Raw genomic sequence first — 19,525 nt, forward strand, 5'->3', positions numbered from 1 at the left:
TGCGTGCGTGCGTGCGTGCGTGCGTGCGTGCGTGTGTGTGTGTAGAGCGAGAGAGGGAGCGAGAGTGTATGTAACGCGAGAAAGCGAGGAGAGGGAAAACGAGAGAAAGAGAGAGGGGAAAAGAGAGAGAAGACGGGAGAGAGAGAGAGAGAGAGAGAGAGAGAGAGAGAGAGAGAGAGAGAGAGAGAGAGAGAGAGAGAGAGAGAGAGAGAGAGAGAGAGAGAGAGTATAGAGTGTGGTAAATTAAAGAAGAGAAGATCGAGAGCAACGGGGAAGAGAAGGAGGAATGCGAGGTTGGGTAGAGGAGTTTGAGAAGACGGAGGAGGAGTAAGGAGATGGATGGGGTAGCAGAAGGTAGCAAAGGAAGAAGGTGAAAGAGAATGAGGGAGGAGGTTGATGGAGAAGAGGATGGGGAGAAGTTTGAGGGTGGGGCGCTTTAAGCTGTAATGAGCTGTAAATCAGAGTAGGAGGACAGAAGGGTGACAGACAGAGTGAGAAGGAAGTAGATAGGTAGGAGCGCACAAGACGGCTGGGGGTGAGACGTTGTAGAAGAGGGGATGGGATAGAGAATGGTGGTGGAGGTAGATAGGGAGGACGCAGGGAAGCAGGGGAGAGGGTGGAACAAAAAGTGAAACCTCCGCTTCCGGATTTTGATCACTGTTTTTATTTTAAACCTAGCTGTAATACGTTGTGTTGGGCATTCATTATTCAGCTTTTATTACCAATGCTTATGTATACATGCTTATAGTTATCGATAAATTGTAGACAACATGTCGGGGTTTAATCTCTCTTTTGTATTTTAAATTATTGGAGATTATCAGAGGCGAATTTAGAGAAACATCGAACAACCGAATAATTACCGCGCTTGACCCGACATTTCGATCAAGTGTCCCTTCTTGCCTTGAGCGTGCACAGACCAGTCGGCATAGCAACAGCATCGCCGGGGTTCAGGTTATTTGTAGAGCAGCAAGTAATTGTAAGCGTTAAACACGACACAAGACAGCACAATTAGCGTCATTGTAAACCAATGTTTAGAAAGTGCTAACGTCGTAACCAAAGTTTCTGTCGTTAATTGATACCTCCGTCATGATGCGAACATCAACTAATTTACTTAACTTGCACTACCTTTTGACGCACTGAATTTACGCAGAGAAATCGAGTTAATGTGTATATATTAGGAGAAACCTGGGTAAGATGGGACCCCGGGATGGGACATCGGGCCCGGGGGGGGGGGCACTCGCATCGGAACTGGGTAGGGGGTGCCTCGAGAACCTTGAAAACCTGAACCTGTCGTAAACCGCTTTGCGCCCTAAAATACACCCTGTCCCAATATACTGCACTGAAAAGTGCAATATTGCACACTTCGGTTATGTCTTGTCCTCCTGTCAATATAGGCAGATATTGGTCCAATATCGGCCTGGCTATAGTTTTGTCATTATTGGGCCGATATTGGACCAATATCCGCCTATATTGAACCAATATCTGCCTATATTGGTCCAATATTGGCCTGGTGATATTGGCCCAACATTGTTTTGCCAATATTATAGGCCAATATCAGCTCGATGGGTGTGTATCTAGATAACCCTGTGCCAGTAATGATGTTCGGAAAATATACCCTGTGCCAATAATGATGTTCGGAAAATATACCCTGGGCAAATAATAATGTTCGGAAAATATACCCTGTGCCAATAATGATGTTCGGAAAATATACCCTGTCCAGCGGCACGTCCCCAGTACCTTTAACAATGGGAATGCCCACCCCCCGGGACATCGGGTAAGATGGGACAGTGCTCAGATAAAGCTCCTATATGCCTATAGAGGGCAGTACACAGCAGTACACTGCAGTACACGGCAGTACAGGGCAGTACCATGCCTTCCACTTGATCGAAGGCAAGTGAATCACAGTAGTTTTGTTCATAAAACTCACACAAATTGTTAGTTTATGAAGAATTTTCCTCTTTTGCGCTTTTGACATTCTTCGTTTCGTTTCGTTATTTTAAGACTTGGATTCAAAATATTTTAGATTTGTGTTGTGTTTCGGGTAGGCCAATGTGTTGTGTATCAGCACGTAAGTATGAGACGCGAGTGAAAATCCCTGCTTGTAGTGGTAGCAAGGTGGGAGGAAGTTGGTTAGGTATCCTGGGGTGAGACGAGACAGAGCGTCCTACAACTATGATGATTATTAAATATACAGGTGTTTTGATTTTGTATTTGTTTTTATTACTTTTTTGTTTGTTTATTTTTATTTTTATTTATTTAATGCTTATTACAGGAGCGAAAGACAACCATAACAAATACTTGATAAACATTTTATCAACAATATATATGAATACTGAATACGATTGCAATACAAATCAAAATAGTTCAACTCATTTCAATACAACACGATTAACCTACATAGATATAACATTCTATCAGTTACATCATTTAAGAAATCGCAGGAAGACCTTGCATGTAAGGTTGCCGCTGCGTATACCAGCCAGTACACAATCTGGCTAAGTTAGTGTGTTAGCGGATGCGCAATATCTCACCAGAGAAGTTATATGTTGTGATGAATATGCATTTAAAATGATTTGGGGATATCTCAGCATAGATTTCCCTAATAAACTTTTATTCGTAGACCTGTGTTTATAATTAGGAAAGCGCCCTAGTATGTAGGGTACATGACACCTACTTTATGCCCTCGCGTCCTTTCCCTTGCTTCCGCTGTCCCTCGCTCAGCCTCCTTCTTCTACCGCCCCCAGCTATCTTCCCTGTTGCCTTTCCTAAGTCTCCCATCCCCTCTCCCCCTCAGCAAGCTATATTATGAAGTTTTCCTCAGGCGGCACTGCACGCCTAACACGGTGCGCGCATGCGCAATATCTCCCGAGAGCAATCGTATTTTGCAAAGATTATGCATTTGAAATGAAGAAGAGTTATTCTAGCATAGATTTATATGATAACATTTCATCAGTAGACATCATTTAAGAAATAGGAGGAAGACCTTGCATGTAAGGTCCCCGCTGCGCATACCAGCCAGTAAACAATCTGGCTACGTTAGTGTGTTAGCGCATGCGCAATATCTCACCAGAGGAGGTATATTTTGTGATGAATATGCATTTAGAATGGTTAGGGCTATCTCCGCATAGATTTCCCTAATAAACTTTTATCAGTAGACCTGTGTTTATAATTAAGAGAGCGCCCTAGCATGTAGGGTACAAAACACCTACATTATGCCCTCGCGTCCATCCCCTTGCCTCCCTTGTCCCTCGCTCAGCCTCCTTCTTCTTCTACCGCCCCCAGCTATCTTCCCTGCCGCCTTTCCTCAGTCTCCCATCCCCTCTCCCCCGCAGCAAGCTATATTATGAAGTTTTCCTCAGACGGCACTGCACGCCTAACACGGTGCGCGCGCATGCGCAATATCTCCCGAGAGCAATCGTATTTTGCAAAGATTATGCATTTAAGTTTTCCTCAGACGGCACTGCACGCCTAACACGGTGCGCGCGCATGCGCAATATCTCCCGAGAGCAATCGTATTTTGCAAAGATTATGCATTTAAAATGAAGAGGAGTTATCCTATCATAGATTTATATGATAACATTCTATCAGTTGACATCATTTAAGAAATCGCAGGAAGACCTTGTATGTAAGGTTCCCGCTGCGTATACCAGCCAGTACACAATCTGGCTAAGTTAGTGTGTTAGCGCATGCGCAATCTTACCAGAGGAGTTATATGTTGTAATGAATATTCATTTAAATGGTTAGGGGATATCTCAGCATAGATTTCCCTAATAAACTCTGTGTTTATAATTAGGAAAGCGCCCTAGTATGTAGGGTGCAAAACACCTACTTTATGCCCTCGCGTCCTTCCCTTTGCTTCCGCTGTCCCTCGCTCAACCTCCTTCTCTTTCTATCGCCCCCAGCTATCTTCCCTGTCACATTTCCTCAGTATCCCATCCCCTACCCCCCTCAGCAAGCTATATTATGAAGTTTTCCTCAGACGGCACTGCACGCCTAACACGGTGCGCGCGCATGTGCAATATCTCACGAGAGCAATCGTATTTTGCAAAGATTATGCATTTAAAATGAAGAGAAGTTATCCTAGCATAGATTTCTATAATAACATTTCATCAGTTGACATCATATAAGAAATATGAGGAAGACCTTAAATGTAAGGTTCCCGCTGCGTATACCAGCCAGTACACTATCTGGCTAAGTTAGTGTGTTAGCGCATGCGCAATATCTCACCAGAGAAGTTATATGTTGTGATGAATATGCATTTAAAATGGTTAGGGGATATCTCAGCATAGATTTCCCTAATAAACTTTTATCAGTAGAACTGTGTTTATAATTAGGAAAGCTCCCTAGCATGTAGGGTACAAAACACCTAGTTTATGCCCTCGCGTCCTTCACCTTGCTTCCGCTGTCCCTCGCTCAGCCTCCATCTTTTTCTACCGCTCCCAGCTATCTTCCCTGTCGCCTTTCTTCAGTCTCCGATCCCCTCTCCCCCTCAGCAAGCTATATTATGAAGTTTTCCTCAGACAGCACTGCACGCCTAACACGGTACGCGCGCATGCGCAATATCTCACGAGAGCAATCGTATTTTGCAAAGATTATGCATTTACAATGAAGAGGAGTTATCCTATAGCATAGATTTATATAATAACATTCCATCAGTAGACATAATTTAAGAAATAGGAGGAAGACCTTGCATGTAAGGTCCCCGCTGCGCATACTATAGCCAGTACACAATCTGGCTACGTTAGTGTGTTAGCGCATGCGCAATATCTCACCAGAGGAGTTATATTTTGTGATGAATACGCATTTAAAATGGTTAGGGGATATCTCCGCATAGATTTCCCTAATAAACTTTTATCGGTAGACCTGTGTTTATAATTAAGAGAGCGCCCTAGCATGTAGGGTACAAAACACCTACTTTATGCCCTCGCGTCCATCCCCTTGCCTCCCCTGTCCCTCGCTCAGCCTCCTTCTTCTTCTCCCGCCCACAGCTATCTTCCCTGCCGCCTTTCCTCAGTCTCTCATCCCCTCTCCCCCGCAGCAAGCTATATTATGAAGTTTTCCTCAAACGGCACTGCACGCCTAACACGGTGCGCGCGCATGCGCAATATCTCCCGAGAGCAATCGTATTTTGCAAAGGGAATGCATTTAAAATGAAGAGGAGTTATCCTAGCATAGATTTATATGATAACATTCTATCAGTTGACATCATTTAAGAAATCGCAAGAAGACCTTGTATGTAAGGTTCCCGCTGTTTATACCAGCCGGTACACAATCTGGCTACGTTAGTGTGTTAGCGCATGCGCAATATCTCACCAGAGGAGTTATATTTTGTGATGAATACGCATTTAAAATGGTTAAGGGATATCTCAGCATAGATTTCTCTAATAAACATCTATCAGTAGACCTGTGTTTATAATTAGGAAAGCGCGTAGCATGTAGGGTACAAAACACATAATTTATGCCCTCGCGTTCTTCCCCTTGCTTCCGCTGTCTCTCGCTCAGCCTCCGTCTTCTACCGCCCCCAGCTATCTTTCCTATCGCCTTTCCTCAGTCTCCCATCCCCTCTCCCCCTCAGCAAGCTATATTATGGAGTTTTCCTCAGACGGCACTGCACGCCTAACACGGTGCGCGCGCATGCGCAATATCTCCCGAGAGCAATCGTATTTTGCAAAGATTATGCATTTAAAATGAAGAGTCATAGCATAGCATAGCATAGCATAGATAGCATAGCATAGCATAGATGGCCTAGCATAGATTTATATGATAACATTCCATCAGTTGACATCATTTAAGAAATAGGAGGAAGACCTTGTATGTAAGCTTGTGTATGTATATGCGTCACGTGTGTGTGTGTGTGTGTGTGTGTGTGTGTGTGTGTGTGTGTGTGTGTGTGTGTGTGCGTGCGTGCGTGTGCGTGTGCTTGGGCGCGTGCGTGTGCTTGTGCGTGTGCGTGTGCGTGTGCGTGTCGGAATTTTAGAAGTAATGGTAGGGCTAATATTAGACGTTAACTCTAGAGATCCTATATCATACGCTGTGTATAATAGCACCTCTCTCTAATGGTAGAAACTTTGGGTAGTCCATAGAAATCTCAGCCCAATAACCAATAAATAATAATAAGTTAATAATAAATAATAAGGTTATTGTCCTGCGATTTCGTAGGACTCTCTAATCATGGCGCAATGAGCCAGTAGATGGCGCTCCATTACTTTGATCGCATTGCCCGTAAGTGACCTTGTTTGCGAAACTTCAATAAAGCCACGAATGATTTAATTCTGGAGAGAAACATATGAATGTTGAAACTTTAAAAACTGTTTATGATGTGAACGTGTTGTGCATGGAATGGCAACTTTAGTTAGAGAGAAACGGCGGTAGGTAGAAGATAATAAAAACATTAAATTATTTAAGTTGAACTACTAAAGTTTGATATGCTGTTAGAAGTTGGAAACAATCAAACATGGCTTACGTCGCAGTAGGCCCTACACTACAGTGTACACAGTACAGTGATGAGTGAACACGATATACAGTAACAACCAGATGTGTGCGAAATGGGGAAATTTTGCCCGGTATGATGAATTTTAGTTTTCCGGACCAAGTTCGCTTTTTCTGTCACCAAGGCAAACCGTTTTTGGGCTAGTCTGAGTGTTCCTTCATCCTACTACTAGTACTAGTAGTAGTACTAGTACTAGTAGGCCCCCTAGTAGTAGTACTTCTTGAGATCCGTCTCAGGCGTCTGTTCTAGAGATGGTCTTACACAATACGTCATTAGTCATTAAAATTCAAAATTCAAATTCAAATAGAGTTTATTGCACGGATAATCGCAGATATCATCATACAGGGAGTTAAAAGAGTTGAGTGTTCAGCCTACTCTAGGCCCTACACGGAAACCCTAAACCCTAAATTACTACATATATATCTATGTACCTCGGGTACATATATGTAGTACCTGATACGACAACAACCCCTTCAGCACTAGTAGGCTGAACACTCAACTCTTTTAGCTCGCTGAGTTAAATGGTGGCGTACAGAAATTAATTTCCTAGTCGGTGGCATTAGCATTGCTAATGAAGGTGTGTAACTGTCATCATAGGGGCATACTTTGATTACTTACTAGGTCAATGGTGTTAATTTAAATTAATTACTACTAACTAGGACATGCATATTGCATGAAGTTGATTTGGCTCAACTTGATCGCAGTGGATATTTAACCGTATACGGCAGAGTATCCACTTCCGCAAAATTTTATCGTACAGTACTTCTGATTGGCTAGTATATTTATGTGTTAGTATATTATGAATGTGTTCAAAAGGTTTTATATTGGAAACATGATTCACGGAAAATAGCTTCTATGATCAAACGGGGTTACAAATGTGTAGAAATAAATGGGATTTGAACCTAGAAGTGTTTTAGATAGCTAAACCTTATGGGATTCGAACGTAATGTTGATGACCTCAAAAAATTTACTAGCCAATCAAATGTGTGGTATGGTAAAATAGCTGAAGTGGATACTCTGCCGTATATGGTTAAATATCCACTGCCAAACTTGATTGGCCTCCTCTCCGTGTATGCTTTCTTCATGCTAAACTTCTAACCTTTACTAAAAATGTATCATGGTCAAGTGAAGATTGGCAATCCCTCTCACTGGATGAAGCATATTCGTAGCACTTATAATTAAAAGATAGTACTCTTTTTACTTGTGTGTGTACACTTGTACACTTGACCTAGTGGAGTTGCCAACTGAACTTTTTGCAGTGGTAACAATTTCAAACAGGCACCATGAATTTAATGTAGAATATTTTACCAATTTTCAAGCTGTTGTCAAGCTGAACATGATAAAATTTGTAAAATGTTACTGTAAATTACAGCATGCTATCATTCTATTTCATAAGATGGTAGATGCATATCCTATCTAGTATGCAGGGTCCTCGCCAGGAATTTCAGAAAGGAATTTTGGCCAATCGGGCATTTCGTCATGTGTGTCGTAAGCGCCGGCATATCCAGGTGAACTCCATCAGTTCAGACTGAGAGGCGTGTACATCAAGCTGTGAATACACAACATAACTCTGTAGGGATTGTCAAAGTTAAGCACAGCCAGAAATTTAGGAATGTTAGTTACCCGGTTGAGCCATGCCTGCAGTTATGAGGTGTCACAAATAGCTGTATAGCTTTGAAGATGTCTCAGATCAGACATGTGCGTAAAAGTCAGCGAAGAACCCTGGTATGTGGAAGTATGATTTTCCTTTTAAGGTTTGATATCATTTGTGATGATTAATTATATGGGCCCAATTACATTTACACCCCCTTGAATATTGTGCTAAGGTATGGGTTTAAATGAAGTCAGAATAAATAACTATATATTGTTCATATATATACATTAAGCAAAATATAAAACAAACACTTCAAAGAATCTAAAGCAATAGCTCAGCAGCATATTCCCAAACTTCATATTATAGAGAATATTCCTGAATTGCAAAATTATAGACATGTCCATTGCAATCAGTTACATTACATCAATCATGAGGTCATGTGTTCCAGAAGGAATGCACGCAGTGCAAATTTTCATAATGATGATCCTCTTTTCCTTCTTTTGCTTCCATTGTATAACATGTGGTTCGAGACCCAAGGAACATGAGTAGTAAATGGCTCAGTGGCTCAGCTAGCATATATATATATATATATATTACTAACCACTTATATTATAAATACAAGTTTTACATGGAAAATGAAGAGTAATTATATTTATGCACAATTTATTATTTCAACTTGGAGAGTACATTGTAATTTTTTTTTACAAAAATTATATATGTAAAGACTATAATCTTCATTGCAAATATGCTAGTTATCATTATTATAATAAATTTGTCGATACTTAGCTGTAGTATAGTGTTGCTGTGCAGCAACAGCAATTTAGTAATTACTACATTACATATTTAACCATCTTTATACCTTATAGCAAGTACACTAGAAATAGGGTGGAAATGACAGGAATACCAGCTCCCAATTGTTTCCAGGTACTGTATGCTACATAAATATACTGTGTGTACATGCTAGTGTTAATGGCACACAATTTTTCTGTTTTAAAACGGGTAGTCTCAGTGTTCTTATATATATGCAAAAGCCGAGTATCTATGCCTGGGATATCATGTCAATTGATGGTGATTAAGTGCCCTGAATCTAGAAAACGTTTATTTAATCGATTGTGGCTTTTTGACGGAAGTCTACTTTCAATATATCCAAATGTGCTATCTGTTACTGCAGTCCAGTCTCAAGCATGATTAGCAGAGATGCCAACCACTACGATTTATTCGTATTTTATACGAATTTCTATTCCTTTTGGACCACTACAACCAGTTTGTATCAAACTACGAATTTCACTGTGATGGAAATTTTTTTTTCTTTGTTAAATTTATTGTCATTTTTTACCCTCAGAATGCAGGAAATTGCATTTCAGAATCAAAAAATTTTCCGGGGGGTGGCATTGCCGGACCCCCTAGCAAACTCGGGTCACTACGTGACCCTCAAACTACTAATTTGATGGCCAGCATGCCGGACCCCTTAGCAAACTCGGATCACTACGTGATCCTCGAACTACTAATTTGATGGCCAGCATGCCGGACCCCTTAGCAAACTCAGGTCACTACGTGACCCTCGAACTACTAATTTGATGGCCAGCATGCCGGACCCCCTAGCAAACTCAGGTCACTACGTGACCCTCGAACTACTAATTTGATGGCCAGAAACTACAGATTGCTTCAAATATGTGTTGGCATCTCTGGATTAGGGTAACTGCAGATACTACTGCTTCGAAGCGTTTATGGGCTAGTTTAGGTGTTGAGAATACTCTTTACTGTCATCAGTACAACAATGGAGCTGAATTCTTATGCATGTGTTATGTACCTATTGTGCATACTGTTATTAAAAATTTCCTCATAATCAGGAAATCACCTCTGACCATAATCACAATTGTAGGTGTACGAATGCGTAGACATACAAACATACTCAAGCACACAGATATATACACATATATATATATACCCTCTCGCTTCCTTCTACGGCTACCCAAATGTCCATGTGCCATGCTGCTCATTTATCTTGTCTTTCGATGCTTTTATACCTTATACCCTATAGATATATATATAATGCCAAGAAAAAATGTATTGGCATGTTGAAAATTGCAATTAAATTGACTACGTCACGAATTTTCTATGGTGTATATTTGTAAAATGTTTGTTGCCATTTTTTTTTACATTAGAAGTAAGTACTAATGGGACTAAATGCACCGTCAAATTCTTACCTGATAAGATTGTTTCTCAACTAGTTAAAAATCCAAAAAACCTGGACGATTTGATATTATGATTCTGACATTAAATTTTTAATTGCTTGCTATGGGCTATGTATGAGTCGCGAGTGTATGCTTACATCAAACAATATAGTAAAATAGGAAGTATAATGCAGCAATGTAACCATAAAAAGTGAACAGAATTACTTACATTCTGTGAAAAAGTGGAAATATTTTTTTTTACTTTTACTATTTACAGTGACGTATTCACTTGGTAACTTGTCATGGAAGTTAGAAATGTGTGCGTACACATACCTGCTTTCTGTTGTCTTTCTGTTAGGTACATTATGTACCTATATATAGATCAGCATCAACAGTATATGAAATAGATTATTAATATTAATGTATGCTTCGTTTTTAGCTCAGCCGACGAAGTCGGATGCAGCTTGTAGAATCGCATGAATGTCCGTCCGTCCGTTTGGCCGTCCGTCCGTCCTTGTGTCAACATTTACGGCACAAATCTTAACCGCTTGACGTACGGTCTTGATATTGCGGACGTCGGGGGGGGGGATCGCGAAAAGGACTCGGGATGTCAAATTTGGGAGTCAAGGGTCAAAGGTTCAGATGTGTCAATGGAGGGGGAATATTTTCCCCTTAACTTAAGGTATAGGAGGAAATTCGGAATTGCGGGAAAAATCTCAACGGCTCGACCTACGCTCGTAATATTCGATGTATAGTGTGATGGGGAGGAACCCCATCACCAGCGCGAAATTGGAGGTCAAAGGGCAGTGGGGGGGAAAGGTCAGATATCAGACATTTTCTGAGGACATGGTCTAACGGACCGAGTGCAAAACTTTGTTGTTTCAGCGCTGACCTACCATTTTGATCCCTTTATTGAAAGGACCATGAAATGTACTTTCCGCTGACGTGCGAAGAGTAAGTGTCTGATAACCTTTTGACCCTCAAGAGGAGGGTTAAACATGGATTTTTTAATTATTAACAAAGGACTGAACTGCTTTTGCTATTAGAGCCTCTTCCACTCACCCCCTCCCCCCACCCTTTCCCCACCCTCCCACCACCACTACTCTCGCGCTCGACGTATATATCCATGCTAACATGTTAATATAGCAAAGTCATTAAAGTTACACAGCTGTATCTTTATTACTGTACTACCGGTATGGCAAAGCGTATCATAGATTTTAGATCTGTATTAGTAGTATCCTAGATATATGCTCTGAGCGCGACCGCGGTGATGGGAGGGCGCACTTGATTCGGTTGCCAGTGAGTTTATCAGAAGAATACCTGACTACAGTACACGTCAGTTGAGCGCTGTCGCTCTGCGGCACTTGTGGATAAAATCAGGAGTGAATAATAGAGAATCTTTATTATTCACTCCTGATAAAATCAAGTTGTAAGTAATGTCATTATTTTTCGTGAACCTAGTTTTTAATATCTTCCATCAATAGGAGTACATTCACCCTGGCAGAATGAACTGCCAGCAGGTGAAGATATAATCATCATGTATGTGAATTCACCAGTCATGTTGCCATGGAGACGACAGTTCTGTAATCTTAGTTGCCATAATGTGCGCATGAGTATGGCTAGATAGCTAGCTACTATCTAATCTTTGTCTGTAATGATCCTTGCATTTATCATAGAGATGGGACTTCACCTGCGTCACTGTGTACCCTGCATCCAACGCGTGTCTCGCAGTGATTGCAAGTCTGCGATGAACGCTGCTGCTACTATATTATATAAGATGAGCGAGCGTATCCTATCTTGCTTGTTCATTAATACACTGAGCCAGCTTACATGTATACTTTTGTAGTGCTAACGTCGTTTTGGCCAAATATATGGTCCCTACTAGATACTAATTATACTCAGTGTGCAAGATTACACGTGTGTGCCTTGCTATTAGTGACTGACTGTCCGTACGTACGGGAGTCACTCCTGAGCATGCACGGTACTGATTGAAGAAATAACGACGCACAGCTTGGGCGCATTGTGCAGCTATGCTCATTTTCCTGTCATTGGGATGCTGTGGTCTGAGATTAACAGATGAGCCGTTATATATAGCGAGTGTGCGTGCAAGACTATCCGTACTGACCCATGTCATTCGTCTACTGAGCCGCATTGCTTGTAACGCCATAATCAAGTAGGCGTATTCATTCACCTACATCTATGCTCAACCTGCAGATAGAACAGTTGTGATGCGTAGATTACTTATCACAGTTGCTTCTTAGAGGATTTGCATGCCAAATAAGTAAATTGCTCAAGTGTTCATCATTTAAGATTCCCAAATAATATTGATACAAAGATTTACTGAAATGCCATCGGATGTGTTCTGGAAAGCGTCTTCTGTGTAAAGATCGTTGTGAAAGCTGAACTAACTCGGGGACTCTATGTTACTGTGTTACGGTTAGTGATACTGCGGAAAGTGTCTCGATCGAATTGAACTTCACTTGTTGATTCGATTGCGTTTTCATATTGACACATGCGGTTTAATGAAGAAACGCCAGCGGCTTATGAGCCTGCAGTGAAGATGGAACACGATATTGTGTACCCATCTAGACAACAGCCGTATTTCTATGGCAGTGATTGTCAGCAGAACTGTGGGCCATGCTGTTATGGTATTTCACAGTTGACGTATCACCGATTGGAACCGTAAGTGGTTTATAAGCAAATATTGATCTGGAACGCCTACTAACGACATCGTATGCAAATCTGTGTGTGTGTGTGTTAAAAGCAGTTTTCTCTCAATGTTAATGGCTCACAAGAATCCCGCTAACACAATTGCCTTGTTTGATGGTTTTTTTCTCGAAATATTAGTGTATTGTTTATATAGGCTGGTATGAACAGGTGCGTGTCAGTGAAGGTGCACTTTGGCATTGTAAGAAATTGAGAACTTTTTGTGTGATAACATTGAAGTATTCATACTTCATTCGGTCCAACGAGATCAAACTAATTACTTGGTTGTTGAACATATTCCTGTTTTAACCGTGTAGCCTCTGGGGGGGGGGGGTGCTCTAAGATTTTGTGATGTTCTAGTTAAATATTTTGTAGAGTATCCGAAATTTTGTAGTTATCTGAGTTAGAACTTGGAATTTACTATATATATTGGTGAGGAGTGTTCTCCTGTGTAATGTTACGAATCATGGTTGTAAGTCATTCCTAACGACAGCAAAAGGCAAAGTAGTTGGCTGAGAAGTAAATTCCTATTATTTTGGGATACATTTTTTTTTAAACTATTGTAGCAAAAGAGCAACTAGTTTATGTAATTTGTAATGGTGATTTTTAATATGTGAAGACAACTGAATATCTATTAAAACGTCAGTCTTTCCTTGGAATTCATAGTGTAAGATCCATTATGCATTTATTTGTCATGGTGTTTGAAATTCCTGTTACCTGTTGTGTATGAATGCGTGCACTTGTGAAGGAGCTTTTGTGCATTTGCATAGGCTTTCCTCAATATGTTAAAGCTTATACCTCGTTGAACCACTTTCACTGATCAGTTGTATATTGTGATTAGTTGAAACCGTATTTTAATCAAAAGCTGTTTTTAAAGGATGTGGCGGTGGAACATTTCAGTTGGCATGTCTCACATTGCACATTTTAAAGTAGAGCGTAATTAGGATAATGTGAAAGACTACCGCAATGAAAATTTTAATTGTAGAGTGTTAATTGAAGAGAAATATGTGGAATGCAAGGGTTAAGACAAGGAAATAGAGCGCAATGTATGGAAACGTAACGCAACATATGTACACCCATAATATAGGTGTGGCTATACTGAAATAGCTCGACGTTCTTATGTACATTTAGCCATGAGAGTATGCAAGGAAAGCATGTTAATTAATTTTTGTTATAATTAATTAAAATACTGTAAACTGAAGAACATTTTATAGGGTAGCCGAAAAATGAGAAGTGCTGCTCATGGTGGTTTATGTGAACAGCGTTTTTGTTAGCAATCACGTGCAGGTGAATGTTTATCCTGTCGCTATTTCACTAGAAATTAATTAAAATTTACTGCAATTCTTAACAAATTCTATAAAATTATAAATCCACTCCACAGTCACTGCATTGTGGCACGCCGATGCTTGTAATCATAATTAATATAATGATGTTGATAATTGCCCCCATACTTTGCTGCGCGTTTGCCATTCAAGAGTTCTAGTGGCTGTTTTCCACAAATATCTGTTAAGAAAAACCATCAAATTTTACGCATCAGTGCTAGTTTACGTTTTGCCCACTTTTAGATAACTGCAGTGTAGCGGAGGATACCATGAATCAGACCTTGTGTTTTAAGGTGCGCGATCGCGCTCGCGCGCCATCGCGCGCCTTGATTGATCAGGAGAAGTGCGAAAAAACGCGCATCTAAGCATTATCAAAACGCACACTTTTTTTTTGTGTGTTTTATTTTTCATTAATTCAACTTATAAACTCGAAGATAAACGCAAACGGTTGTAAACATCACAGACATTGCCGGAAGTCGGTTCACATGTTTATAACGACAGTCGCAAAGCGCTCTAGAACGACGAATGTGATTGTTTGTATTTTTAGATAAAGTTTTAATAGTTTTAATATGCTTTGAAAAATTGAGTGTTGTTCCTTTTTGACTAAACATGCTAAATGTGTGATTCAAGTTAACCACATGTTCAAGAACTGATATTTTGTTAGATGAAAAAAAAATCACCTAAAAAATGTCAAAATTAAGAGTACAAATGCAGAGCTAATTTTTATCCCAAAATGCTGGAAATGGCATTTCATGAAGTCTAGTTTTCAAATTTTTTTCCGGGGGGGATGCCCCCGAACCCCCCTAGTTTGCCTCGTGCCCTGTGGGCACTCCGATGCAAATCACACACCTCGGCGAGCCAATTTAAGGTGTGCGATTTTTCACTCGCCTGCCTTTTCCAAAACACAAGGACTGATGAATGTTTGCTTTTATTTAAAGTGAATTTAATCTAGGCTCATATAAATTGCCATAAATTAACTTTGATATTAGTAAACTGTTCTATAGATGTATGTAAGGGACCTAAATATGTCACAACAATTTTGCTTTATATATCCAGCCATCTATATTCTTTGATTTGTTTTTGGTAGTGTAGTATGTCAAGGACATGTATAGACTCGCATGCGAAAAGTGGTTTACTTTAAAACAGTTTACAGGGCACCAGCAAAAAATGGTAGCGGAAGCTTAACGTGCCACTAGCGCACACCCTAGTCAACCTATCCACCAGTTGTCACAAGTAGTTACGCGTCCTTGAATTGCTGCCAACCCTGACTGCCGCATGATAGAGTGCAAGCATGTTTTTGTAGGTTAGCCCTTGGAGTGATCCTTCTGAATGTCAGAATGATTACGCCAAGGTTAGCCAGTGAATACTTGTCCGAACAGCTGTAGTAAAGTTTTTCTGGTTTTAGCTTTCCTTGGCTATAAACTTCCTAAGTAACAAAACCTCAGTTTGAAGATTAAAAATTGGGACGAATAATAATTTAGTGACAAAGTAATATAGTATAAACTAACCATGAGAACTATAATAAGTGGAGCAGTGAAATGTCATCATGACAGTTTTATAAACTTGGATTATTTTAAGGGAGCATAATAGTTATGTTCTCCTAATATTTTGTGCAATCTGAATAATCCGAATTATATTTGTGTAGTCGAATTTGCAAACCGAAAAAATATAGTGGTGCTTAGCATTCTTATATTTTGTTACAGGGAATGGATTAACAAGATGCCACACACATAAAGTGTTTTAATTCAAGATTCGTTGTAACTATTAATGTGGCAATCGTTGAACATTTAGAACAAAGCCAAAGGAAATATGAATTTTTAGCTCGCCTTGACATCGTCAAGATGAGCTATTACCATGGGGTGTCGTCCGTCGAACGTCCGTCCGTCCGTCTGTCCGTCAACATTTGGCTATGGTCAGCGATAACTGAAGAACCGTTTGACCCACATGTTTCAAATTGCATATATAGTTGTTACTCTTATGGGAGAGGTTTGAACGTCCTATTTTGGAGCATGCCAGTCGACCTACATTCGAGCCTCGATCATCCACTTTTTGGCAAAAATGGAAATGGCCATAAGTCAGTTCAGGTTCAATGGAATTTGCTCATTTCTGGTATGTGAATGAATGAGGACTGGCCCCAAAACATATCACACAGGTTTTGATTTTTTTTATTATTATGCAAATTAGGTAGATTTTGGCAATTTCACTATGCATTTCAGTGTCTGCCTGCAGTCAACGATAACTCAAGAACCGTTTGACCCACCTGTTTTAAATTGCATGCAGTTGTTACTCCTATGGGAGAGATGACAACGTCCTAATATTACGTTTATTTCGTCTAACTGGTCAACAACTCTACAATCATACCTATATACGTGTAATATTGTGTTTTAGATTCTTCGTTACAATAATTTGACTGGAATATTTTATTGTTTTTATTTGTGCGATATTTGAAAACCAAAATGGCCATCATTTAGGCGTAGCGCCATCTCTCGTCAAGATTTCAGACTTTCAAATCTGAAACATTTATTTTCGCATCAAAACTTATGCATATATCATAATTCATTATCAAGAGTATATATAATGGGAGATATATGCTAACTAGTATATAATGGGAGTTCTCCCATATATACTCTTGCTTTATATATCCCCCCTCCCTCTTCTATCACACCCAAGGTGAGCTACAGTGTCATTGACACTTTCATTTGTGATCGGTGTTATGGGAACTTGGTTGCCCCTGAATAATTTTGTTCTAATACATCTTAGATGCTATCAGGATATTGATAGACTCTTGATGCTATGGTAATGTTTTATACACATGTCAAGAGCAGCAGACTAGCTCTAATGTCTGGACGTTGGTACAGCTGATTAAAACTCGAAAAAAATTGAAAGCACAGCCCAATGAGTATGAAAACTATATGCATAAATGATATACTTCCAGCATTTCCATATTGTATTCTTGTGTGCATGATCAGTCAGTAATATTCATTTTAAATGGTAGCAAGCTATTAAGGTGGTTATTTCGTATCACAGTCACCTTATTGATATAGGAACTTGCAATCACACGTGTTTATAATGTGTACTTATTTCCACAGCAACTCGGTGAAACGAAAAGAGAAATCCAGGGATGCAGCAAGATGTCGTCGCGGCAAAGAGTCCGAGATCTTCTACGAGATCGCCGCACTGCTGCCGCTCCCAACGAAAACTGTGTCACATCTTGACAAGGCCTCCCTTATGCGTGTCACTATCAGTTGGCTTAAGATACATCAGCTGATCAACACTTGTAAGTTTGGTGTTAAGTTGAAGTGCTATATTTCTGTGATTTTATTGAGAGCTGGATAATGAAGGGATATTACACGGTATACCAAGGTGTTTATCTTAATTATCATGTGTACCGTTAACTGTTACTAATATGTTTTGGTAGGACTGTCATTGATACCAAGGCCATTGATGTATCGCGATGGATTTTGTTCACTCTATTTCATTTTGTTCACGTTGCAATATAGATGATATTTTTTTGGTTTCTTGTTTATTATACTTTCTCGGTGTGTTCTTTCTTATTAGTTGCTTAAACTAGGCATTGCATTCACAGCAGAGAAGCATTAGTCCCATGCAATGGAGCGTCATGTGTACTAATTTAATTAGAAAAATTACAGCAAAGGCTACCATACATGCCAAAAAGGATTGAAACATTATATTTATGTTATACGAATCGGATCGAATCAGATTGAAATATTGGGAAAAGATATTTTAATAATCAAAATCGAAATATTTTCATATCAATGACAGCCCTATATTTTGGTAAATATGTGTAATAAATTAACATGTATGCTGATAAGCCTCATGCTTTGGATTCCTGGATTTTTAAGTGATCCTGATATCTAAATGTTTATCTGTGTTTGCTACAGTATTACTTTTTGTGCAAGCTAGATATAAATTCTTAGCGTAGTATGTGGGCTTTGTGTAATTTTAAAAGTGTAAAAATTTATGTTAGATTGATTGACTCTTGCAGAATAGCTTTTGGTGCAGCTGTCCATGTGTTTTTATTCACTAAACATGGTATATTTTTGTGTAAAACTTCTAATTTTCTTCTATTGCTGAGAAGTGTTCGTTTGTTCCTCTCACAGTAAAACTGCCATTAGTAAAGAATGAGATTTCTGATCAGGAATACTTAAAGGCTCTTGATGGCTTCATCCTGGTAGTATCCCGTGATGGCGATATCATTTTTATATCCGAAAACGTCACACAATTTCTTGGATTGGCACAGGTATTTAATGGTTTGTGTGCTAAGGTATCATATGTTTAATCAGAAAACATCTGTGGTTCATAGTAGCGTTGCGCACTTGTAACGCATTTAGCACTCGCTGTTCACATCGCTCAGCACTCTTAGAAATCAACACCATGCTTCCCGCCCATTATTAGTACAAATAATTATTATTCAACTCTAAGAGCTTAAATGAAGTTATATCGAGTTCGGAAAAACAAGCCACTAGGGCTGAGAGGGTCTATGTCCCCCAGGGTACTGCCGGAACGTACCCTGGGTACGGTCCGGTATACTGGAACGGACCCTGGTACTATCTAATATGCCGGACCGTACCTCGCCTACTCCACTAACGAGTCTAGGGAGTCGCCTACGCCTACTCCCTAACCCTAACCCTAATAGTAACCCTAACCTGCTAACCATATCACATAGTTACCAGGGTACGTTCCGGCAGTACCCTGGGGGACATAGACCCTACGAGCGCCACTACTAGGTATAATATTCATATAAGCTTGTTTTATGATAGCTGACGTACTGTACCGTACATTCCTGTTTTTCTCTTCTGCATCGCTCGCTGTGATACCATGGTTGTGTATAGCTAGTAAAAACAGTTTTAAAGGCAATAGTTTGCTAGCTGTTAAATGCAAGTAACTAACTCTGTCGATACATAGCTTCAATTGCTTTCCATTACGTAATGTGGAGTGGTAAAGGCTGTAGTGCTTGCTCTGTTGGAGAACCTAATCTAATAAAATAAATAAATAATTGATTTAAAATAATTTAAAATCATGTCTTTCATAAAATAATAATTATCAAAGCAAAATTTACTTTTGATATGAGACATTTTAATAAGAGGGCACTAGTATTAATGCCTTGGCCTATTATCGATGAAATTGGAGGCTATCAGACTTGTAATTCAGATATGAATCACCACCTTGTGAATTTCCACTTATTTAATGTTTGGTTATGAACATTTTTTTGTCATCA

At 39.7% G+C, this 19,525-nt stretch overlaps 1 protein-coding gene across 3 annotated transcripts in view; it reads left to right on the forward strand.

Moving 5' to 3' along the window:
• The first annotated feature begins 6,218 nt into the window (after window positions 1–6,218).
• Window positions 6,219–19,525, forward strand: part of LOC106805844 (hypoxia-inducible factor 1-alpha-like) — a 94,419-nt gene continuing 81,112 nt past the window's right edge. For all 3 annotated transcript variants that reach the window (XM_014807604.1, XM_014807605.1, XM_014807607.1), the window contains exons 1-3: window positions 6,219–6,368; window positions 17,376–17,563; window positions 18,408–18,547. In XM_014807604.1, the coding sequence (XP_014663090.1) occupies window positions 6,340–6,368; window positions 17,376–17,563; window positions 18,408–18,547 (357 nt within the window). In that variant the 5' untranslated portion in view covers window positions 6,219–6,339. The remainder of the gene's footprint in view (window positions 6,369–17,375; window positions 17,564–18,407; window positions 18,548–19,525) is intronic.

Source organism: Priapulus caudatus, unplaced genomic scaffold, assembly GCF_000485595.1.
Source record: "Priapulus caudatus unplaced genomic scaffold, Priapulus_caudatus-5.0.1 Scaffold129, whole genome shotgun sequence".
Taxonomy (NCBI): domain Eukaryota; kingdom Metazoa; phylum Priapulida; class Priapulimorpha; order Priapulimorphida; family Priapulidae; genus Priapulus; species Priapulus caudatus.